This window comes from Nothobranchius furzeri, chromosome 10 (genome assembly GCF_043380555.1).
Source record: "Nothobranchius furzeri strain GRZ-AD chromosome 10, NfurGRZ-RIMD1, whole genome shotgun sequence".
NCBI classification, from domain to species: Eukaryota; Metazoa; Chordata; class Actinopteri; order Cyprinodontiformes; family Nothobranchiidae; genus Nothobranchius; species Nothobranchius furzeri.
In genome coordinates this window covers 73,289,762-73,314,702 of record NC_091750.1, presented here as the reverse complement: position 1 = coordinate 73,314,702, position 24,941 = coordinate 73,289,762, and the positions used below count along the sequence as shown (strand labels likewise).

At 43.5% G+C, this 24,941-nt stretch overlaps 1 protein-coding gene across 3 annotated transcripts in view; it reads left to right on the top strand.

Moving 5' to 3' along the window:
- slc25a14 (solute carrier family 25 member 14) overlaps positions 1-24,941 on the top strand; it is a 32,371-nt gene that overhangs the window by 4,520 nt on the left and 2,910 nt on the right. Inside the window, exons 2-10 of one of the 3 annotated variants that reach the window (XM_054735397.2) lie at positions 900-1,010; positions 1,940-2,044; positions 18,090-18,228; positions 18,462-18,556; positions 22,245-22,330; positions 22,473-22,568; positions 22,652-22,776; positions 22,849-23,062; positions 23,273-24,941. The exon at positions 23,273-24,941 is cut by the window's right edge and continues 2,910 nt beyond it. In XM_054735397.2, coding sequence (XP_054591372.1) covers positions 944-1,010; positions 1,940-2,044; positions 18,090-18,228; positions 18,462-18,556; positions 22,245-22,330; positions 22,473-22,568; positions 22,652-22,776; positions 22,849-23,062; positions 23,273-23,314 — 969 coding nt within the window. In that variant the 5' untranslated portion in view covers positions 900-943 and the 3' untranslated portion in view covers positions 23,315-24,941. Of the gene's footprint in view, positions 1-899; positions 1,011-1,178; positions 1,362-1,385; positions 2,045-18,089; positions 18,229-18,461; positions 18,557-22,244; positions 22,331-22,472; positions 22,569-22,651; positions 22,777-22,848; positions 23,063-23,272 lie in introns of those variants that run through there. The other 2 variants (XM_015940645.3, XM_015940643.3) reach the window with 2 other exon arrangements.

The window sequence follows — 24,941 nt, the reverse complement described above, 5'->3', positions numbered from 1 at the left end:
TGATAAAGATCTGTTGGAGATCTACCCCAACTTTTGGACTGCTCTGCCAGTCACTGTGGCTCAAGCTGAGAGGAGCTTTTCAAAACTTGATCAAGTCATACCTGAGGTCAACTATGTTTCAGGGGCGGCTCACTAACCTGGCTCCGATTAGTATCAATCACTCAGTAGGGGAGCAGATTTCATATGATGACATTATTGATGATGTTGCATCAAGGTTAGGTTTTAATTTTAGTTTGTGTTTTCTGTTCTAAGTGCAATGCTGTAGTGATTATCTTTAGTTTGTTATGTGTGAAATATTTTTGCTATTTAGAATATTTATTATCTATTATGTTCATATATTCTTAATATTTAGTTATTGTTTGTTTTTGTATATTTGATTCTATATATTTTGATACAGTATATAATGCATAGTGCTTTACATTCTGACAACTTCATAGTAATTTATGTAAATATGTGCAACTTAGAAAAATGAATGTTCAATAGTCGTTCTAATAAAACATGCCTGTTTGTAGAAAACATGAGTGTGTTCGTGCAGGTGGGGTGGTGTGGTGGTGGTGGGGGGGGGGTTGGGGGGGGGGCGCTCAAAGGGGGCCTCGCCCGGGGAGTAATTCGATGTAGAACCGCCACTGGAACGACGGCTCACTTGACCGCGGTCCGCAGTAGTCAGTGCCGATGTAAAAACAAAAAAGGTCCACAAACACTTGAAAAGTCTAAGAAACTTTGTTTAAAAACACTTAAAAATTACCTGAAAGACTGTCGTAGTTTCAAAATAAGACAACCGCTAAAATAACAAAACATTGTGTTGTGTAAATGTTGAAATGTGCCCTCACTCATTGTATTACGGTAGCCCGGTGTACTAAGTTACTGTTTCACTTAACGGCTGTATCTGAATCACTCAGCGAACGGTCACAGATGGAGAAGCCATCAGTTGTTGTATCCTGTTATGACTCTGCTATATAATAAAAGTGTCCGGAAAGGATCATTCAAGCCTCTACGTCTCTCTCCATCACGTAAGTACACCGCTCGCCTCAACACATTGTAATGCCTTTTTTCCATACATTGCACTTTTAACATGTCAGCCATTCTTTTTCCTTTTTTTTATTATTTGTAAACCACAATGACCAAACTGACCTAACTTCCATTAAGTTTTTAGACGGGTATTTTATTTTATAATAATAATAAACGGAAGTTGTGTTTACAGATACGCTGTTGAGTTTTACTGTAACCGTTAGCTGAAATGGGAAGCTAACAGCAGGCGAGAAGTTTCCTGCTCGCAGTTTGTTGAGGTCAGAGCTCAAAAATGCTTTGAGCCATGGTAAAGAACGACAAACACTAGGCTGGGTATCTTCTCGACGCAACAGGTTCGTTGTGTTTTGTTCGACAGTACCGGTGACGAACCGGTAACCTTGCTAACCAGCGGGCTAGCCGCTTCCTGAAGTATAATCTGAGTGGTTGTTAACCTATTAGCGCCTTCGAGCGGACCGCCAGCAACTGCAATGCCAGCCATCTTTGCTATGAACACTATTATCATGCTCTTCTTTTTTGTTTGAGCTGTACTTAAAAGCTATGAAGGCCTACCAGTTTTAGAAATAATACGTTAATTGTTCGTTTTAAGTAGCTTTATTGAGAAGTAACTTCTCTCGTGACACTGTTGCTCCTGACTAGTGTCAACCCCATATTTCCGCTCAGCCAATAGAATCGCTGGAAAGTTTGATTGATTGACCTGGCAGCCAATAGGAAATTCGTAAGAGAAATGACGGGTCTCTCTGCGGCGTTTGCTGTAGAGCTCGTCTCTTTCCGGCGCAGTGTGCTGGGATGCTGATGCTGAGGAGCCTGTTAGATCCGTAGCATCTCCACAGCCCAATGTTTGCCGACATGCTGTCTGGACAGAGGCTGCGGCATTGTGTTGACTTCTGTCTGGGGTTTGTCCTGTTTCTAGCGGGGTTGCAGCAGGCGGAGGCGGCCGCCGCAGACACGGAGATGGCCAGCTTGAACTGGAAGCCGTTCATTTACGGAGGGATGGCCTCGATTGTCGCAGAATTCGGTACGTGATGCACCAAACACACAGATGCTCACCGGCATGTGCGGTATTAGGGATTTTATACACCGAAAGGGCTTTGTGGGGGGTTTCATTCAGATTTTGGGACATTTTCAGCCATAAATAAATTCTGCAGCAGCATCTTCCGAGTTCTGCTTTCAGAGGGAACTGATGCACGCAGCTGAATAATAAGCTGTTTGGAGCCGATGTTATAAAGTATTCTGCAGTAGCAGATGATCTTATTTCACCAAGTCACATAGTGGCAGTTAGCCCCAGTTTGCATTCATTTGATTATATCAGCAGGTTTTAGACACATGCAGGCTTCATTCATTAAATGAATCATTCTAGAAGAAAGGTCAAAACTGTAAGATGTTTTGGACTCGGTTGTAATTTGATGCATGATTTGGAAGCACAGTAAATAAGCTAGACCCCACCGTGCATGTGTCCAGCCAAATAAAACCCGTTTTTACAGTCCGTTTTAAACCAGAAGGAAATCTTTTCTGGTTTTATTTTTCAGAATAAACATTTAAACATTAAGAATTAAATTTTATTCATTTGCCTTATATCTTGGACCTCTATACTTGGATTAAATAATTCTTTTTATTTAACTGCTGTTGTTGCTTTAAACGGGTTCAAGGTTAGACAATGGGGACTAGCGAGCAACGTTCCTCAAGGATCTTCTTTGGGGCCTCACTCTATTGATATTATTTATAAAAGCTTATTTGGTTTGGTCTGGCATTTAGATCTCACCACTGCCTTATGTTCGATCGTTTAGACGTCCTGGCCCTCGATTGAAGCTAGGCAGAAGTGTCACTGACTGCTGTTTATTTTTAGATGTGTTTATTTTAACTTTCCATCTTATATAACCTCTTTATTAATATCATTCAGGTCTCATTACAGCATATGCAGAAGTCATCAGATTTCGTTTATGATTCCTCATTTTAAAAAGGAGTCAGGGATGGTGGCCTTTTCTGTCAAAGCTGCAATGGATCAAAGGTCAAGGTCACATTTATTTCTAAAGCACACTTATTATTGCGTCCGCAACCCAAAATGCTGTACAACACAGAAGATAAAATCGCAAAAAAGTATAACTAAAAACCATAAAACCATAAAAAATCAGCAAGTTAGGATAAAAACAGCATTACATCACACAATTGTAAAATCAATAAAAATGAGAAAGAATGACAATGACAAAATAAAATCATCCTACATAAAAGCCAGGTTGAATAAATGAGTTTTAAGCAAGGACTTAAAGACATCCAGACTTTGTGAGGTCCTGATCTGCAGAGGAAGACTGTTCCAGCGTGTAGGACCGGCCACAGAAAAAGCCCTATCTCCTCTCGTCTTTAGGCGAGCTGACAATAAAAACTGTGAGCCCGACCGCAAATTCCTGGCAGGAGTGTAGGGTGACAATAAATCATCTATATAAGGAGGGGCCAGACCATAAAGTGATTTATAAACAAAAAGCAACCATTTAAACTGAATCCTGTAATGCACTGGCAGCCAGTGAAGGGAAGCAAGCACTGGAGAGATGTGATCATGCTTCCTTGTACCTGTTAAAAGGCGGTCTGCTGCATTTTGCACCAGTTGCAAGCAGTTTAAGGAGGAATGCCCTAATCCATAGTACAGTGAATTGCAGTAATCTAGTCAACAGGAGAAAAAGAGATGAATAACATGTTCAAAGAGTTTCCGGCAAATAGCACTTAACCTTTGCAAGTTGCCTCAAGTGATAAAAACCAGACTGGACCACTGCACTTATCTGTCTGTCCAATTTAAACGAACCATCCATAAAAAAAACAGGTTTCTCACATAAGGCTTTACAAAATCCGAAAGGGAACTGAGTGGGCTCACCGCACCCTTTAACAAGTCTCCACTGCCAAAAACTAAAATCTCTGTCTTCAGGCCATTCAATTTCATAAAATTAATTGACATCCATTGCTTAAAATCAGCTAAGCAGGCCATTAAGGAAACAGCTGAATCTGGGATGAGTGGGAGATATATCTGAAGGTCATCAGCAAAGCAATGAAAAGTAATGTTGTGTCTGGCGAAGATAGAGGACAATGTAAAATATACAGTGAGAAAAGTGTTGTCCCTAAAATGGAACCTTGTGGAACACCACAAGTCACAGGTGCTGGTGGCGATGTAAAAGTTCCCAAGTTCACAGAAAAAGACCTGTCCTGTAGATAAGACTGAAACTAATCAAGCACTGTGCCCCTTATACCAACACAAGACTCTAATCGAGACAACAGAATATCATGATCAATGGTGTCAAAAGCAGCAGATAAGTCTAGCAGCATTTAAGCAGCTGAGTTGCCAGAATCAGTGATCATTAATAAGTCATTCACCACTCGTAGAAGTGCACTTTCAGTGCTATACCGTGCTTTAAACCCCGACTGAAATTTGTCTGAAATGTGATGTATGGACAGATAATCCTGTAGCTGTGCATGAACAACTTTCTCCAGAACTTCTGATAAGAAACTAAGTTTGGAAATAGGTCTGTAATTAGATAGGCAAGTTGCGTCCAGGCTTGGCTTCTTTAAAAGGGGATTCACTATAGCCTGTTTAAAACACAGCGGAACACACCCTGAGAGAAGAGAACAGTTAATTAGTCTGTGCACAGCTGAAGCAACACTGTCAAAGGCCAGCTTAAACATACGAGGTGGAATAACATCAAGTGGACAGACTGAAGGTTTTAAACGATGGACAATATCTGATAACTCGTCTAAGGAGACAGGTCCTGCGCAGGACTGTTTTCTTCATCCCGCTCCCGCTGAATGTCTGACAATTACCGCCCGCAACCGCAACGTGTGTGTTACACTCCCGCCCGCACCTGCAGCGTGCATGTCTACTCCCGCCCGCACCTGCAGCGTGCATGTCTACTCCCGCCCGCACCTGCAGCGTGCATGTCTACTCCCGCCCGCACCTGCAGCGTGCATGTCTACTCCCGCCCGCACCTGCAGCGTGCATGTCTACTCCCGCCCGCACCTGCAGCGTGCATGTCTACTCCCGCCCGCACCTGCAGCGTGCATGTCTACTCCCGCCCGCAACAGCAAAACTCGGAGAAATTATTACCTCACAATAAAAGAGATGTATTGAGTTTGCGTCCTCAACATGTCATTTTATAGGCTATAGCAGGGGTCGGCAACCCGCGGCTCTTCCATCCACCTGATGCGGCTCTCTGTGCTTGTAAAATAATGAATGGATTTTTAAATAAACTGCTTTATATTTTACTGCATTAGTTTTATATCTGTAAGTCAATTCTATGTAAAGATTGTCTGCGTAAACCTGAACAGGTCCAACCCGGTCTTACTGTGAGACCGGGTTGACCCGTCACGCTTGTGCGTAATCATATCGGCGCTTCCTGAGCTGAAGATGTGAGATTCTGGGATTCTCCTCAGACGGCTCCTGGATGTGTCGCCACATTGGAGACAGGAACAAGCGCTATTCAGCCAAAGTTTCATAATCAGGGAACATTTTCTAAGTGACAAATCTCTCTGAGAGACAGGGTTTGGAAAACACTCGCTTCAGTGGGAGGAACCTTCCCGCATGCCCTCTGGTTCTGCAACACGCTCCAAGCCAATCTCCACAACTTCAGCTCGCTGTGCACATATGCGCTGACAGCGAGCTGCGCTGAGCAGTGTCCAGCTCAGATGTTCAGATGGGAATCTTTTAGCTACATCTGCAATGTGCATAACGAATAAAATGTCAGTTCGTCTGCATGTGTCGGGGTAATTCTTTCTATTCTTTCTCCGTCAAAATAAACGGTCAAATACGGGAACTATCTGGTCAACACAAGCCCTGCTTTTAACTGTTTTGTTTTCTTGTGAAAATTGTTGGAAAGAGATCAAATTTAACTTGATTACCACCAGAGCCTGCGCCGTTATCTCCGTGACGGTAAACGAGGGAAAAACAAATTGATAGGATCCTGCTCGTCTTTTAACACATTGGTCAGAATTGACACACTTTGTTTTAATTTAGTTGGTTAAAAAAAAGTCGGGCTCGGGTCGGGCCAGAGAATCCTGAAAACCTTTTCGGACCGGGTCGGGCTGGGGCCCCAACCCCTCGGGCCGGGCCGGACACGGGCTCAGATTTTAGGCCCGTGCAGGGCTCTAGATGGATCACAACAAACAACTTGATAATAAACACAAATAAGACTAAATGTATGGTCATAGGATCTAGACATATTTAAAAACAAATCCAATTTTAGTTTGACCTTAGATGGTACTATTTTTTAACAGGTTGATGAGTTTGAGTTATTGGGTGTTATTGTTGATAATAAACTATCTTGGGTGAATCATATTAACTATATTTTGAAAAAATAGGAAGAAGTACGGCTATTATTAGACATTGTAGGAAATTCATTCCATTTAAATTAATAAAGCTATTAGTTCCGTCATTGGTGCTTTCTCATTTAGATTATGCCTCTGTGGTTTGGTCCAACACCAATGAAAATAATCTTGATAAGTTACAAATTGCCCAAAACAAGGCTGCGTGCATGATATTGGGGAGTCCATACAGAACCAGAGTAAGTCTGTTGCACAATAGGTTGACCTGGCTAAGAGTAAGAGAGAGATTGGAGTTTTCATTAACAATGTTTATTAGAAATATCATTACGACAAAAACCCCAGACGTAATTTATTGCACCTTGTCTTTTTTGTGGACAAACACGATTATTCCACAAGACAAAGAATGCACGGACGATGTGTGTTACCTGCATGCAGAACAAATCAAATGCAGAAAACTGGTTTATCGTGCAATGGTGCAATGGAATGCACTACCAGGATTTCTGTTGAGGGAAAGTGACAAAAATGTTTTCAGAAAAAACTCCAAATATTTTTATTTTCCCAAAGATAATGTCAAGCTAAACATCTTTCGAAGTGAGCTGTATTTCATGGTTTAAGAATGTATTTTGGTATGTTTGGGCTTTTGAGAACTGAATTGTGATTTTTCTATACTGCAATTTTATGTTGAAATTAGTTGGGTGTGTGTGTGTGTGTGGGGGGGGGGGGGGGGGGGGGACATGTATGAACAATGTGCACAATACATGTATGTATATAAAATGTAATGACTGTATGTCAGCAGCTAATGGGGATCTAAATAAACAAACAAACAAACAAACTGATTTGTGAATACAGTAGAAGTACGAACACTGATTTATTATTTTTTTATACAAGTGCGTGTGCTTGCTGGAAGAGAAAGTGAGATCTTTCTTTTTGTTTAAAGTTGTATTTGTAGTTTTTTAGAGACGTAAAAGCGGCTCGTATTAAACACAGCTAAAGTGTTATTGAGCAGCCGCGTCTGCTTCCTGCGGTGATCACTCCTGTGGTGTTTTATTAAGCAAATATGTTTTATTTCTGGTGAAGGCTGCTGAATTTCTTTCTTTTAGGACTGTGTGAAATGAAATGAATGCATTCAGACGCACTCTGAGGGAGCATTTACCCGCAACCAGAGGTCACATGGTCCATTTCTCCTCGTCACTTTTGTGGTTAAAATAATAATCATTCCATTTTCATCTATTTTCACTTAATATTTAGTCAAAACAAGCTGATCACAGTGCCTAATATAAACAATGCAATTCAACTATTTCACTTAAATTAGGAACATTTGACCTGCTGCGGCCCGAACGCACATTCCTTTATCTGCCATGAACAAACTCACACACGGCCACACAAACAAACAAATAAATACATAAACCTCTTGAAAAAACAATCGTAACGGCTCAGCCCATCGCCGATGGTTTCATAATTCACACAACCCTAAGTCCATTAAAACCTTTCATCACTATTTACAGCGGCACTCACTTCTACTCTGTTTCTCTATGCTGGTTGTCATGAATGTGTGGTATTGGTTTGCCGTACACTGTGTGTGTGTGTGTGTGTGTGTGTGTGCGCGTGTGTGTGTGTGTGTGCGTGTGCGTGCGTGTGCGTGTGCGTGTGTGTGTGTGTGTGTATGCATACATAAACACACACACACACACACACACACATATATATATATATATATATATATATATATATATATATATATATATATATATATATATATAATGAGATGCAGAAAGAAAACAAATCCAGGACAGTGTACAGTAATAACAATAATAATCTGTGGTGTTGCTCATCTTATGTGCTCTTATAGAGTATTAACGTGTGCCTGCCTCATGATGTAGCGTCCATATTTTTCTGAGTGTCCTGCAATAATGCAGGTTATTAGTTAATTTAATTTTAATAGGAAAAACCAAAATATTTCATTTACATGTTGTTTACCAGGTGAATCAGCTCACACGTCACCAAGTGTCACAGGACCAGAATCAGTAGTCTCCTTCATGATGTCATGATGTAATCTAGCTCTAAGCCTGCAGCAGCAACACATGTGTAGCAATAAGCTATCAAACGAAAACATAGTTAATGTTAAAACTCAAAGGCTGTAATAAAGATTGCATGATGATTAAAAACAACTCACCTTTACTACACAGTCTGACAGCAGATTACTTGGGTTCATTTAGCCTGAAAAAAAATATTTATAACATCACAGTAGAGCTGAGGAAAATAATCGATGCATCAGGATGCGGACATAAACGATTCTGCATCGTAGAAGAGTACGCCATAATCGATTATAGTGGAATGTAGTTTTGTTTTTTTTAACGGCGGCACCAGCGCAGCATCCAAATCTAAGTGGGTGTCCTCCACATTTACCAAGTAGTTCCGCCTTAATGTGGTACTGCAGGGCTGAGCGCTGGAGTTGTAGCCTGAGACCGAACCGAATCAGCCCGACTGGTTCTGTTGGATTTGGGCCGTGAATTATGTTAATTGAGCGGGTTGTCACGCGGCGCGCTCCGCTCACTCGATCAGCGAGCGAGAGAGAGAGAGAGAGAGAGAGGATCGGAGGACGCTCCTCCAAACACGCATTATTATTTTCATAATTTAATTATTGTTTCTCCTGGAAGTGCTCAGTCAGACCGAGTGTTGTGATGCTGGGAGATCCGGTCTTGGGGAGGGGGTGGGGTCAATGACGGCAGCTGCAGCGTAATCATCTGTCTCTTTTATTCAGGGACATGGAAAAGTTAAAATGAGAGAGAAATAGAAGATAGAAGTTCTTGTTCCACTTTATTCTTTTGTTTCATGATGATAAACTGATGTTAAATTCAGCTTAAAGAGAAACTGGGAGGAAGCTTTGGTTCATTTTAGGTTACAGGAAGTCTTGTCTCCTATCTGCTCCTCCAGAGACAGCATGGACATGAGGGTTACATGGACATGAGGGTCACATGGACATGAGGGTCACATGGACATGAGGGTTACATGGACATGAGAGTTACATGGACATGAGGGTCACATGGACATGAGGGTTACATGGACATGAGGGTTACATGGACATGAGGGTCACATGGACATGAGGGTCACATGGACATGAGGGTTACATGGACATGAGAGTTACATGGACATGAGGGTCACATGGACATGAGGGTTACATGGACATGAGAGTTACATGGACATGAGGGTCACATGGACATGAGGGTTACATGGACATGAGAGTTACATGGACATGAGGGTCACATGGACATGAGGGTCACATGGACATGAGAGTTACATGGACATGAGGGTCACATGGACATGAGGGTTACATGGACATGAGAGTTACATGGACATGAGGGTCACATGGACATGAGGGTCACATGGACATGAGGGTTACATGGACATGAGGGTCACATGGACATGAGGGTCACATGGACATGAGGGTTACATGGACATGAGGGTCACATGGACATGAGGGTCACATGGACATGAGGGTTACATGGACATGAGGGTCACATGGACATGAGGGTCACATGGACATGAGGGTTACATGGACATGAGGGTTACATGGACATGAGGGTCACATGGACATGAGGGTCACATGGACATGAGGGTCACATGGACATGAGGGTTACATGGACATGAGGGTCACATGGACATGAGGGTCACATGGACATGAGGGTTACATGGACATGAGAGTTACATGGACATGAGGGTCACATGGACATGAGGGTTACATGGACATGAGGGTTACATGGACATGAGGGTCACATGGACATGAGGGTCACATGGACATGAGGGTTACATGGACATGAGGGTTACATGGACATGAGGGTTACATGGTGAGGGTCACATGGACATGAGGGTTACATGGACATGAGGGTTACATGGACATGAGGGTTACATGGTGAGGGTCACATGGACATGAGGGTTACATGGACATGAGGGTTACATGGACATGAGGGTCACATGGACATGAGGGTTACATGGACATGAGGGTTACATGGACATGAGGGTTACATGGACATGAGGGTCACATGGACATGAGGGTTACATGGACATGAGGGTCACATGGACATGAGGGTCACATGGACATGAGGGTTACATGGACATGAGGGTTACATGGACATGAGGGTTACATGGTGAGGGTCACATTGACATGAGGGTCACATGGACATGAGGGTCACATGGACATGAGGGTTACATGGACATGAGGGTTACATGGACATGAGGGTTACATGGACATGAGGGTTACATGGACATGAGGGTCACATGGACATGAGGGTCACATGGACATGAGGGTTACATGGACATGAGGGTTACATGGACATGAGGGTCACATGGACATGAGGGTTACATGGACATGAGGGTCACATGGACATGAGGGTTACATGGACATGAGGGTTACATGGACATGAGGGTCACATGGACATGAGGGTCACATGGACATGAGGGTCACATGGACATGAGGGTTACATGGACATGAGGGTCACATGGACATGAGGGTCACATGGACATGAGGGTTACATGGACATGAGGGTTACATGGACATGAGGGTTACATGGACATGAGGGTCACATGGACATGAGGGTCACATGGACATGAGGGTTACATGGACATGAGGGTTACATGGACATGAGGGTCACATGGACATGAGGGTTACATGGACATGAGGGTCACATGGACATGAGGGTTACATGGACATGAGGGTTACATGGACATGAGGGTCACATGGACATGAGGGTCACATGGACATGAGGGTCACATGGACATGAGGGTCACATGGACATGAGGGTTACATGGACATGAGGGTCACATGGACATGAGGGTCACATGGACATGAGGGTTACATGGACATGAGGGTCACATGGACATGAGGGTTACATGGACATGAGGGTCACATGGACATGAGGGTCACATGGACATGAGGGTCACATGGACATGAGGGTTACATGGACATGAGGGTCACATGGACATGAGGGTTACATGGACATGAGGGTCACATGGACATGAGGGTCACATGGACATGAGGGTCACATGGACATGAGGGTTACATGGACATGAGGGTCACATGGACATGAGGGTCACATGGACATGAGGGTTACATGGACCTGAGGGTTACATGGACATGAGGGTCACATGGACATGAGGGTTACATGGACATGAGGGTTACATGGACATGAGGGTCACATGGACATGAGGGTTACATGGTGAGGGTCACATGGACATGAGGGTCACATGGACATGAGGGTCACATGGACATGAGGGTTACATGGACATGAGGGTCACATGGACATGAGGGTCACATGGACATGAGGGTTACATGGACATGAGGGTCACACAGGACATGAGGGTCACACAGGACATGAGGGTTACATGGACATGAGGGTTACATGGACATGAGGGTTACATGGACATGAGGGTCACACAGGACATGAGGGTTACATGGACATGAGGGTTACATGGACATGAGGGTCACACAGGACATGAGGGTCACATGGACATGAGGGTCACATGGACATGAGGGTTACATGGACATGAGGGTCACATGGACATGAGGGTCACATGGACATGAGGGTCACATGGACATGAGGGTTACATGGACATGAGGGTTACATGGACATGAGGGTCACATGGACATGAGGGTTACATGGACATGAGGGTTACATGGACATGAGGGTCACATGGACATGAGGGTCACATGGACATGAGGGTTACATGGACATGAGGGTCACATGGACATGAGGGTCACATGGACATGAGGGTTACATGGACATGAGGGTCACATGGACATGAGGGTCACATGGACATGAGGGTCACATGGACATGAGGGTTACATGGACATGAGGGTTACATGGACATGAGGGTCACATGGACATGAGGGTCACATGGACATGAGGGTTACATGGACATGAGGGTCACATGGACATGAGGGTCACATGGACATGAGGGTCACATGGACATGAGGGTTACATGGACATGAGGGTCACATGGACATGAGGGTTACATGGACATGAGGGTTACATGGACATGAGGGTCACATGGACATGAGGGTTACATGGACATGAGGGTTACATGGACATGAGGGTCACATGGACATGAGGGTCACATGGACATGAGGGTCACATGGACATGAGGGTTACATGGACATGAGGGTCACATGGACATGAGGGTTACATGGACATGAGGGTTACATGGACATGAGGGTCACATGGACATGAGGGTCACATGGACATGAGGGTCACATGGACATGAGGGTCACATGGACATGAGGGTTACATGGACATGAGGGTCACATGGACATGAGGGTCACATGGACATGAGGGTTACATGGACATGAGGGTCACATGGACATGAGGGTCACATGGACATGAGGGTCACATGGACATGAGGGTCACATGGACATGAGGGTTACATGGACATGAGGGTCACATGGACATGAGGGTTACATGGACATGAGGGTTACATGGACATGAGGGTCACATGGACATGAGGGTCACATGGACATGAGGGTCACATGGACATGAGGGTCACATGGACATGAGGGTTACATGGACATGAGGGTCACATGGACATGAGGGTCACATGGACATGAGGGTTACATGGACATGAGGGTCACATGGACATGAGGGTCACACAGGACATGAGGGTCACATGGACATGAGGGTTACATGGACATGAGGGTTACATGGACATGAGGGTTACATGGACATGAGGGTTACATGGACATGAGGGTCACATGGACATGAGGGTCACATGGACATGAGGGTCACATGGACATGAGGGTCACATGGACATGAGGGTCACATGGACATGAGGGTTACATGGACATGAGGGTCACATGGACATGAGGGTCACATGGACATGAGGGTCACATGGACATGAGGGTTACATGGACATGAGGGTCACATGGACATGAGGGTCACATGGACATGAGGGTTACATGGACATGAGGGTCACATGGACATGAGGGTTACATGGACATGAGGGTCACATGGTGAGGGTCACACAGGACAGGTTAGTGGAAAGGTTTGTAGTTAGCTGGTTAGTGAAGGAGATCCATCAGCTGGGTAATTTAATCCTAATCCAGCCCACAGCCTTCTGCTGGTGTTATTATCAGAAAGAATAAAACACACATCTTAAATATGATTGGAAGTGTAGAATTTGTTTTATGTTTTATTATTTTCTGCATCAAACAGAACTTGATTCATTCTCCAACATTTCAGAAACGAACCGCTGGGTTCAAATAAACTAAACTAAGTGAACTGGTGTTATTTCTGACACCCTTCAACTGTGGCATAAATATCTGACTCTAGAGCTGCTCAGAGACATTAAACACTCATATATGAACCCATTATGGATTTTATTATTACATTATGTGTCCTGTAGGTTTTCAGTACTTTTTCAGATTTTGTGAGTTTTTGCAAAGCGTGTTTTTCTCAGCCTGAGGCGTTGAACGAGGAAACAGATGTTTTTACTTTGTTAAATCTTCTTAAATGTTTAAAATGTTTTGTCCTAACCTGTTGTTAATGGAGAGATTTTCAGGGATGGCAGGTTGTGTCAATTACGTTTTTGATTAAAAGCAAATATATTTATAGTTGTTTTTAAGAGCAGCAACACACGTGTAACAATAAGCTAAAATAATGACATAATGTAAAAACTAGAAGGTAAAGAAAGACAAATGGTTAAATAATTCACCTGCAAGGCTAGAGCCTGGACCGGTGCAGGCTGGTGGAGGACTACATCCGTCTTGGGTAGATGTAGCTTGAAAAATATAATAACATCACCTTGTTGTGGGAGTTTAGTAACTTAGATCGTGTACAAAACAAACTGTCTAATATATGTGCGTCATAACATGGCTGCTGAGTGATCTGACTGCTCTCAGAGCTAACTCAGGGTCCAGAATCACACATGTTCTAATGAGAACTGGACTCAGCACCAGTTCAGAACCGGGTCAGCTTTTTAGCAGAAGGAGGAGCTGCTCGTCAGTGTCCCTGCTACTCTGTATCAACGCTGATATTACTAACTGGTACAAAAACTCAACCCAAACCAGTGTGTGACATTATAACATACACAACACTCGCTTCAAGCCTGCGGCGGTGTGGACTGATTGTCTAAATTACGTGAACCAAGTCTACGTCTCTCTTACTTTGTAATTATAAATATAGCAAATATAGCTGCAAAATTACAGTTAGAGAACGATCTTTAGAAGCTGTTAAAAGTAATTATTTAGCTTACTCACCTCAGATTGGGCCCAAAAGCTCCATTTTGGGGAAGCAGCAGTCTGCGGGGTCTGGCTAATTACTGGAACGGCTTGGACCAATTTGTGAAATGCTCTTCAAACCAGCATAAACGGTTCAAGCTCCACCAAGTTGGTGAAAGAGTCTGATGTAAAAATTACTAAACTACAAAATCTAACAGCCAAGCTACTCGAACTAAATAATTTTAATACTAGAAGTTTTGCTGGGACTCTGACACAACGCTAATGCTAACTACAGCACAACTCACATACGAGCCCCGACTGCTACAAGGCTGGTTGAGACCGCGGTGCTTTTATAACCTACAGCCACAGAGCTGCTACGTAGTACTTTTCTGAAATACGTAGCATTGTTCTCGTTAGCCATTGGCTAAAACCAACTCAAAATAAACATGTTCTATACTTTTGAGCTGAAGATGGCGCTAGACTGACGTTTGTAGACAGAATTTAGAATTTTCAAAGAAAACACAGCAAAATGCAAAAATAACTACAAATGTCTACAATACTATTAGACACTCATCTATACTAGTTATCAGCTAAAATAAGTTGGTTTTGATGTGACTTGCTCTTTAAATACATTCAGCTCATTTTGACAGTTTAGCTTAGTTTCAGCTTCACTTCAGCTATTCAGGAGCTTCAGCAATCAGTTTCCAAATTTAGCATATGCTGCTAATTTCACTGTTCAGCTAATATAAATATTAAATTGTTAAACTTGTCGTACTGAAATAACGTGTTTAGACATTTTAGCTGTCCAGATTTTTATACACTGTTCACAGATTTCAGTTTTCTGCTGTTTAGGATTTTTTTCTCTATTACTCACTTACTTTTTGTGCTTTACTTGCTTGTTAGTGCTTTTTGCTTCTACATCGTTCAATACATTCAGCTCATTTTGACAGTTTTGCTTAGTTTCAGCTTCAGTTCAGCTATTAAGCTGATTCAGCTAACAGTTTAAGCCACATATGTCAGAGTCAAGGCCCGCGGGCCAGATGCGGCCCGCGGAGCATTTTTATGTGGCCCGCGAGATAAATATCAAAAATATATTGAAACTGGCCCGCTGGCCGATTTTACCGCAAAGACTACAACTCCCATGATGCTTTGCGGCGCCAGCGCGGAGCAGACGCGCCCCCTCCTTTGTGTTTTTTCAGCGCCGAGGCAGTCAGAGGTAGTTGGGTGTCTGCAGCTCCGCTGTCTCGGACAAACTACACTCCTCACTCAGCGCCGAGTTCACTCAGCTCGTTTTCTGACGTTGAAGCCCAGAAACGGAGATTCTAGCCGCTCAGTAATGTGTTCACGACTTAAAGAGAAAGTTTTCAAACTAACGTCCAGACAGAGCTGATATAACTCCAGCGAACAGCGACACGCTCAAACCAGCACGGCTCTGTGGCTGCTGTCGTGTTTCCTCCCCGACACACAACAACATGGTCAAGCTGCTCAGACATGTTCATCAGCACAAACCTATGTGAGCACCTGTTGTCATCTAATGTTGTCATTATTATGATGAAGATGAACAAAACAACAGGAGTCTCCTCCTCAGCTCAGATCAACCCCATGATGCAGGTATATGGCTGGAACAGGTGAGCATCACAGTAAACCAGTGGAACAAACTGAGCTTTAAATATGTTGGTTTTCTGCTCTTTTTCTGCTCCACAACATGAACGTTAACAGGTGAGATGTTGCATTTTCATTTAAGATAAAATGATATTTTTATTTTGTTGTTGGCATGTGAGCAAAGATTTAACCTACAGTAAACAGGAAGTGGAAAGGCTGCAGATAGATGAATAGAATAGAAAATCCCTTTATTGTTCCTCAGTGGGGAAAGCTAGACGTCACAGCAGCGATGACACTTATTACAGGAGAAAAAAGGAGAATAAAAAATAAGAAAAATGAATAAACAAGAAAACATAAATCCTGAATAGATTTTAAAAATGCTGATTATACCACAAGTAATGAATACCACTGATGCCTTTTATTTGTAACTGACTTGCTCGTGTGCAATTTGGTTATTCCACATTCAGTGTTAATGCAGAAATAAGTTTGTTTCCAAATTTAAAGGTTCAAAATTGCATATATGTTGATAAAGAAAATGTGCAAATTTGCCGTCACTTTTTCAAAAAATATTAAGTTTGGCCCTCGACTCTGTCCCAGAGTTTCATTTCGGCCCCTTGTGAGTTTGAGTTTGACACCCCTGGTTTAAGCTATCCAGCATTCAAACAGCATTTCTGCAAAAAATGCAATTTATCTAGTTTGTATAGATATCCAACTTCATATTGAGATCTGATGTATCTAATGTGTTCCTTTAATTTTTGTGAGCACTGGAGCAGTTTGTAGCCCAGTGTGAAGCAGCTGGGATGAGAATCAGCTCTAAATCCGAGAGCATGGTCTTGATTAGGAAAAGGGTAGAACACCTTCTCCAGGTCAAGGATGAGGTCCTGCCCCAAGTGGAGGAGTTTAAGTATCTCGGGGTCTTGTTCACGAGTGAGGGAAAACTGGAGCGTGAGATCGACAGGAGGATTGGTGCTGCATCTGCAGTGATGCGGGTGTTGTACCAGTCTGTCGTGGTGAAGAGAGAACTGAGTCAGAAGGTGAAGCTCTCGATTTATCTGTCGATCTACGTTCCTACCCTCACCTATGGCCACGAGCTTTGGGTAGTGACTGAAAGAACAAGATCGTGGATACAAGCGGCCGAAATGAGTTTTCTCCGAAGAGTGGCTGGGCTCTCCCTTAGAGATGGGGTGAGAAGCTCGGTCATTTTGGAGGGGCTCAGATTAGACCTGCTGCTCCTCCACATCGAGAAGAGCCAGTTGAGGTGGCTCGGGCATCTATTCAGGATGCCTCCTGGATGCCTCCCTGGTGAGATTTTCCAGGCTCGTCCAACCGTGAGAAGACCTAAAGGTAGACCCAGGACACGGTGGAGGGACTATGTCTCTCACCTGGACAGGGAACGCCTTGGGATTCCCCCGGAGGAGCTGGCCCAAGTGGCTGGGGAGAGGGAAGTCTGGGTCTCTTGACTTAATAATAATAATAATAATAATAATGCATTGAACTTATATAGCGCTTTTCTAGACACCCAAAGACGCTTTCACACACTCACATTCACACACTGCTAGTGATGGTAAGCTACTTGTAGCCACAGCCGCCCTGGGGAGGTCTGACAGAGGCGAGGCTGCCATTTGGCGCCGTCGGCCCCTCTGACCACCACTAACACAGGCAAGTTGGGTGAAGTGTCTTGCCCAAGGTCACAACAGCAGGATACCCCTGGCGAAAGCTGGAATCGAACCCATGACCCTCCGATCATGAGGCAACCCGCTCTACCACCTGAGCTACTGCTGCCCCCGCGACCCGACCCTGGATAAGCGGATGAAAATGATTGGATAGATGGGTTGAAGGTGTTAAAAGCATAATAACCTCTACTGACGGTTCAGATCACATCTTAAAGCAGCTTACTTGTGCCAAAGGTGTAATAACACAGGTTTTATTTTAATTTGTGTTTATTTTCATTTTTCAGGGACTTTTCCTGTCGACTTGACAAAGACGCGACTGCAGGTCCAGGGTCAGTCCCAGTACACGGAGGTACGCTACCGGGGAATGTTCCACGCTCTGTTCAGGATCGGCAGAGAGGAGGGCATCCGGGCGCTCTACTCCGGGTATGGAACCATCGGTGCTTTAATTCTTGTGTTTGTGGATTATCTCTGTATGAATCATCTTCAAACGGCGCTGTCGATGTCCTGATCCAGAACACTTAGAGCTTTTTGTCTTGAGCAGGTTTAATGTTGAAGAGTTGTTTGATCGTCCCTGTCCCCACAGCTGAGGAGTGAGACGAACGCGTAATCCTGGTTTCAGCTCAGTGAAGCGTGTCTTCTGTCCCGTCTCTTTGCAGCATTTCTCCTGCGCTGTTGAGACAAGCGTCTTATGGGACAATCAAGATTGGGACATACAATTCTCTGAAGAGGCTGTTTGTCAGTCGCCCAGAAGGTGAGCTTCACCACACTCCTGCTGACCGTCTCCATTTGGTCTCCAACTCCTCCTAAACGTCTGAGTGTTACATTTCCAGCTAACAGGAAGAGTTTCTAGAATAGACTTTGGTGAGAATTACTAATGAAAAAGGACAAGTTTGTGAACGGATACTCAGAATGACAGGCCAGTGTCACTGCTTCCACAGTTTTCCAAAATATTAGAAAAAGTGTTTGCATTAAGGTTGGACAAATTCATTGATGAAAATTCAATTTTAAATCATGAACAGTATGGCTTTAGGACCAAACATTCAACAGCAATGGCAGTTATGGATTTAGTAGATAAAATTTCATCAGCAATTGACAATAAAAACCATTTCATTAGTGTTTTTATTGACTTAAAAAAGGCATTTGATGTCATTGATCATTCAAGGTTACTTCTTAAATTACACCGGTATGGAATAAGAGGGGTGGCGCATCAATGGGTTAATAGTTATTTACGCAATAGAAAACAGTTTGTTCAAATAAATAATGCTAAATCTGAATTAAAAGATATTTATTATGGTGTGCCACAAGGGTCAGTCCTCGGACCTAAACTGTTCATATTGTTTATTAATGACCTGGTAAACCTTGGCACAGTTTTATTTGCGGATGATACTACATTGTTTTATTCAGGATTAAATATACATGAAGTAACTCAAGTGATAAACAGTGAATTGATTAAAGTTAAAAAATGGTTTGGTATAAATAGACTGTCACTGAACCTGAACAAAACAAACTATATACTGTTTAATAACAGAAGAAGCTGTGATGTATCTTTAATGATGGATGGAATGGAAATTCAAAGAGTAAAAGAAACCAAATTTCTTTGAGTCCTGTTCGATGAGAGTCTCACGTGGAAATCACATGTAGGTTATATAAAGGGGAAAATCGCCAAGGCCATAGGTGTATTATATAGAGTTAAGTTTCTACTAAATTTGTCGGGGTTGTTAACATTGTATCACTCACTGATTGAACCATATTTATTTTATTGTTTAGAAATTTGGGGAGCCACTTGCAAAACTTTTACACAACTGTTCATTTTGCAAAAAAGAGCATTGAGAATCATTAACAACAGTAACTATAGAGATCACACTAATCAATTATTCATTAGATACAAAATACTGAAATTTCCTGACTTGGTAGAGTGGAAAATATTGCAAATAATGTACAGAGCGAATACGAGTAATCTACCAACTAATATTCAGAAAATGTTTCATAAGAGAGTAAGTGGGTACACGTTAAAAGGAACTGATGTCTTCAAGAAACCTAGATTCAGAACCAAAGTTAGGGAATGTAACATTTCTGTAAATGATGTAAGATTGTGGAATGCCATTAACAAGGAATTTAAAGAATCAACTACACTTGCAATATTTAAAAAATGTATAAAATCTAATGTATTTAGTAAATAATGAAAAGGAGAATTATAATGTCAAAGATTAGACGTGAAAATATTAGAAAGTGACTGAGGTTACACTGTGTTTGTTTGGCGGATAATTTTATTTCATAAAAAGGGGCAGAAATCATAAGATTTTTTCTTCTATCTGCTCCTTTTCATTCAAATGTTTTTTTTCAATATGTTAATGTATCCTGTATTTGTTTGTGTTTATTTTATACATTGTGAATGAAATAAAACATAAAAAAAAATCTGACAGTAAACAAGTAAACATGTTACACACTGTGCCTTTAAATGTGTCTACCAGCCAGCAACACGAGACTCGCGGAGGAAGGAGGACACCGTCTTCTCCTGGCAGACCCCGAATCGGGTGTATGGGGACAGCTGTGTGTGGGGGTGGGGGGTGTCAGGGACATGGTTTAGACACTGCCGGACTAAGATGACCCTATTGCCCCACGCTCCCCACAACAGACGTTTCACATCTCTGACACAGGATACAGAAATATTATAGAAGCAGAGATGAATAGACTGACAGTCCAACCCTCCTGGTCAACCGAACAACGAGTAGAACGGAGAAGAACCCGGAATGTTTCCTCCTGGTTTGAAGCAGCTGATCCTGAACAGATTCTCATCGACTTCATCTCAGAGCAAAAGCGTTTCCCTGCAGCAGGGTTTCCCCAGAAAATGAGTTAAGCCTGGCGGATTCGGCCGCCGGGGGGGGGGGGGGGGGGGGGGGGGCTCCGTCTCGCAGCGCTCCTCCGTGAAAGCGGGGGTTGGGGGTTTGTACATAAGGCTGGGCGATATGGCAAAAATAGAATATCACGATTTTTCCAATATTTTATCACGATTTCGATTTTATCACGATTTTTTATCCATGAATAGCATAACTTCAATTGCGTATTAAAGAAGAGAAACATTGAATAAATAAACATTTATTCATATTAGCGATAATCAGCACAGTGCTAACACACTTATATTTTAAACTCACACCAGAGATGATAAAGCCCTGAGAGAAACTATTACAAAAATCAGTTTTTCTCGTTTTTCAAGTAACTTAACATAAATTAAAATCGTAAACATATTTAAAGTGCAAACATGTCAATTGCAAACGTATTGTGCAAACATTAACTCGTTCAAAATACTATGTAGCTCCCAGTTGCTCATGTAGTGGATAGTTAAGCTCAAATACGGCTCTGATGTGCGGCTGGACCAGAGATCGCTTGTGGTAGCAAATAACTGCGCATTCTGAATATTTTCTGCAACTCTCACTTTGCATTCAGCGTACATGCGTGGAATGGCGGTGTTTGAAAAATACTTGCGGCTGGAAAACTCGTAGAGCGGACTCAATGTTTTTATCATGTTCCTACTGTTCGCACGGGACACAAATCTTTAACCAAGTGGTACGTCACTGCATCTGTCCATCTGTTCCATCGTCTGCTGTCTCTGTCGTAGGGAGTGAGTTTTGTGTTTCTGTTAGCGTTTGCTGCCTGGAAGAAGCACTAGCCGCTGCAGCCGCAGGCTTTTTAGCTTTAGCTGCCAGCTGGCTCTCATTGTATTGTTTGGGATGCTTTCTTTTCAAGTGATTAAACAAGTTTGTGGTCTTGCCATCACTTGCCTTGACGCTCTGCTTGCAAATGACGTTTCGCTGCTCTTTGTCATCTGGTGAAAAACCAAACCAGTTTCATATAATGGACGAGGCGTTCCTCTTCGGAACGAAAACCTCGTTGTCGCTCTCAGCCGCGGCCGAAGCCATGTTTGTTCACACACAGGTGAAAACAAGCCGGGCACCAATATATTACTATGACTCACTCTGATAGGTTAAGGGTCAAACAAAGGCGTGTCATTCGCCTGAGGTAAGTTCCCTTTTCATTCAGAGGCAGAATTTCAACAGCAGAGCTGTGAATCGTGATAAAAAGGTCTCTCAAAAACGACAGACCGTCAGATGTGTAGATCGAAAAACGGTCTAAAATTGTCATATCGCCCAGTCCTAGTTGTACATGTTCCACTGCTGTTTCTCACCAGTATCAGCTGATCGAGGGTCTAGTTTCATTGCGCCGTTCGTGTCAGCGGACACGGTAGGGTCGAGGAGGGGGGCGGGGCATGACGCTTAGCCTGGCTGGGGGAAACCCTGCCTGCAGCCAGATGAGACGAGAGCAGTCAGGCTTCCCGCACAGTTCCAGTGAACCGGGCGTTTTTCGTAGGGATGCAGCGACGCAGCGTTCTACCGGGTCAGCCTGTGTCAGTGTGTGATAACACACCTTCCTGTGTCTGACAGACGAGACGATGGTCATCAACGTGTTCTGCGGTGTCGTCTCTGGAGTCTTGTCCTCCACTCTGGCCAACCCCACCGACGTTCTGAAGGTGAGTCCTCGTTCTCCTCTAATCTCAGGAGGATTAACCTGAAAACAGTCTCAGCACCTCTGTGGTTTAGATTAATAATCACAATCATTTTAAATGTGTCATGTGACCGTGAGGTTCTACAGCAAGTGTGACTCTGTTCCAGATCCGGATGCAGGCCCAGGGCAGCCTCCTGCAGGGCAGCATGATGTCCAACTTCATCAACATCTACCAGACCGAAGGCACCAGAGGACTGTGGAGGGTGAGGAACATCAGGAAACATCTGGATTTTCCCAGCAGCACCGTCAGAGCCAGCCTGATCCTCCTCTTCCTCCTCTTCCTCAGGGCGTCATCCCCACCGCACAACGGGCGGCCATCGTTGTCGGGGTGGAGCTTCCTGTTTATGACATCACAAAGAAGCACCTCCTCCGCTCTGGCCTGATGGGAGACACCATTCTGACACACTTCATGTTGGTCTCTGTTTGTATCGTCTGACCAGTCAGACCATGGCAGCGCACTAACGGCTTCTCCTCCGTGTCCAGCTCCAGCTTCACCTGCGGCCTGGCGGGGGCACTGGCCTCCAACCCGGTAGACGTGGTCCGTACTCGCATGATGAACCAGCGCGTTTTGTCTGGAAGCCCCATGTACAAAGGAACTCTGGACGGAGTGATGAAGACGTGGAAGAACGAAGGCTTCTTCGCTCTCTACAAAGGCTTTTGGCCCAACTGGTTGCGACTGGGTCCGTGGAACATCATCGTATCCTTTAAGAGCTCGCATAACGCTGCTCCGCCTCCCTATGATTCTGGAAGTCATTTAGAAAACAACGTCTTTATTGTTCTTTTCTCAGGAACCTTGCTGATTTAAGCCCCTCCCCCTCACTTTGTTTGGAGTTTGTTTTGATTTGAATTTTAACATTAAACAGACGACGACAACATTTTTCCTTGACACAGTTTTTTCTTTTTCTAGTTTTTCATCACGTTTGAGCAGCTGAAGAAGCTCCCGTTCTAACCGCAGGAGCAGGAAGTGGGTGTGACTGTAAATCCAGAGGATGCCGGGCTTGGGGGCGGAGCCTGGCAGCATCTTGGCTCCAGCAAACTTACACCGGCTTTGAATCAGTGAAGCAAACGGCCCAGAATCCACATCTGCTCACGCTCATTTCAAATGTTCTTGTTTCTGCTTCCGCGAGGTTTTTCTGGACCGTTGGGATAAAACTCCGACTCTCTGGCAGCTAAACGTGGAAATCAAGGAAGGCCGAGTTTCCCGCCCTCCAAATGGTCAGCAGACCCTCAGAGGTTCTGCCCCAGGATTCCTACAGATGTTTTTGTTTTTATTCATTTATTTAAACCCAATTCACATAATCATCACAAATTAGAGGAAAAATCATCATGTAGGAATCCTGTTAAATGTTTGGAGCCTAGATATCGACTGTTACGGCGCTCTACACGAACTCCAGGACAGATGGGGAAGTTACAGGCGGACTCCCTCATTTGCAAAGGCATTTAAGAGGCTAAATAATCTGTGGAGATTAAATCTGAACCAATGGCTCCAATCGGTCACATTTTATGGATCTAAGTTTCCAAACAGGAAGTTCTGCAGACAAACAGGGTTTGTTTAGAGGAGGAGATATGTCCTAGATTTAATGCTCCGTACACGTGGATATTCAGGGTTGGGCATCGAGCATCGATTGGAACTGGTTCCAACAGTTCATTTTTCCCGGAATCGTTCAAAGTTTTTTATTTCAATTTCTAGTTTCGATTTCTAGAAGAGGAATCCGTGGCCGATCTCTATGAAAAATAAAAGTGATCTGAGCTGATCACACCAGCTGTCTGTGTGCAGCACGTCCCCCCTCCCCCCACCCAGATATAAACAAACGCGTCTGCCAAACGTTTACTCCGTAACATAAACGTTAACTCCTGCAGTGTAGAGGAAACTTGTTAAATACGTCAACACGGTGGATTTAATAGAAGCTTTAAAGAACAAACTCTGGACGGTGTGAGGCGAGTGTCTCACTGCAGAAATAAAAACACACGGAGCGTCAGCAGTCAGACGCAGCCGCTCACCAACACTTTGTGTGTGTGTGTGTGTGTGTGTGTGTGTGTGTGTGTGTGTGTGTGTGTGTGTGTGTGTGTGTGTGTGTGTGTGTGTGTGTGTGTGTGTGCGCGTCAGAATGTTGAACAATAACCTGTAGAATAATTAAAGTCATCATGCTAGAGCAGCTTCTCTGTGGTGGAACACACCAGCTTCTGCCACAATAAATAATTATAATAATAATAAATAACATTTTAATTTCCCTTCTGAACTATTTCTGTTGAGAGTTTTAATGTTTAAAATCTGTTAGATTGTTACTGACAGCAGCTACATTTAAGTTCCTGTTGTGACTGAACGCTGCTGCAGCATGGAGGTGTAGTTGTCAGTCATCCTGGACGTGATCATCCTGAGAGTTTTAGCTGAAAACAGCTGGACGTGTCTGGATATGTGGGAGACTTTTAGCCTCTCATCCCAGAGGCTTCTTCCACACTTTGGTTGTGGTCAGAAACAAACACACTGGTTGTGCTGCAAGTCGTCTTCTTTTTTCTCCAAAACACGTTTTTGTCTAAATGAAGGTGATGTTGTTCATAGAGTTAAAATTCATGTT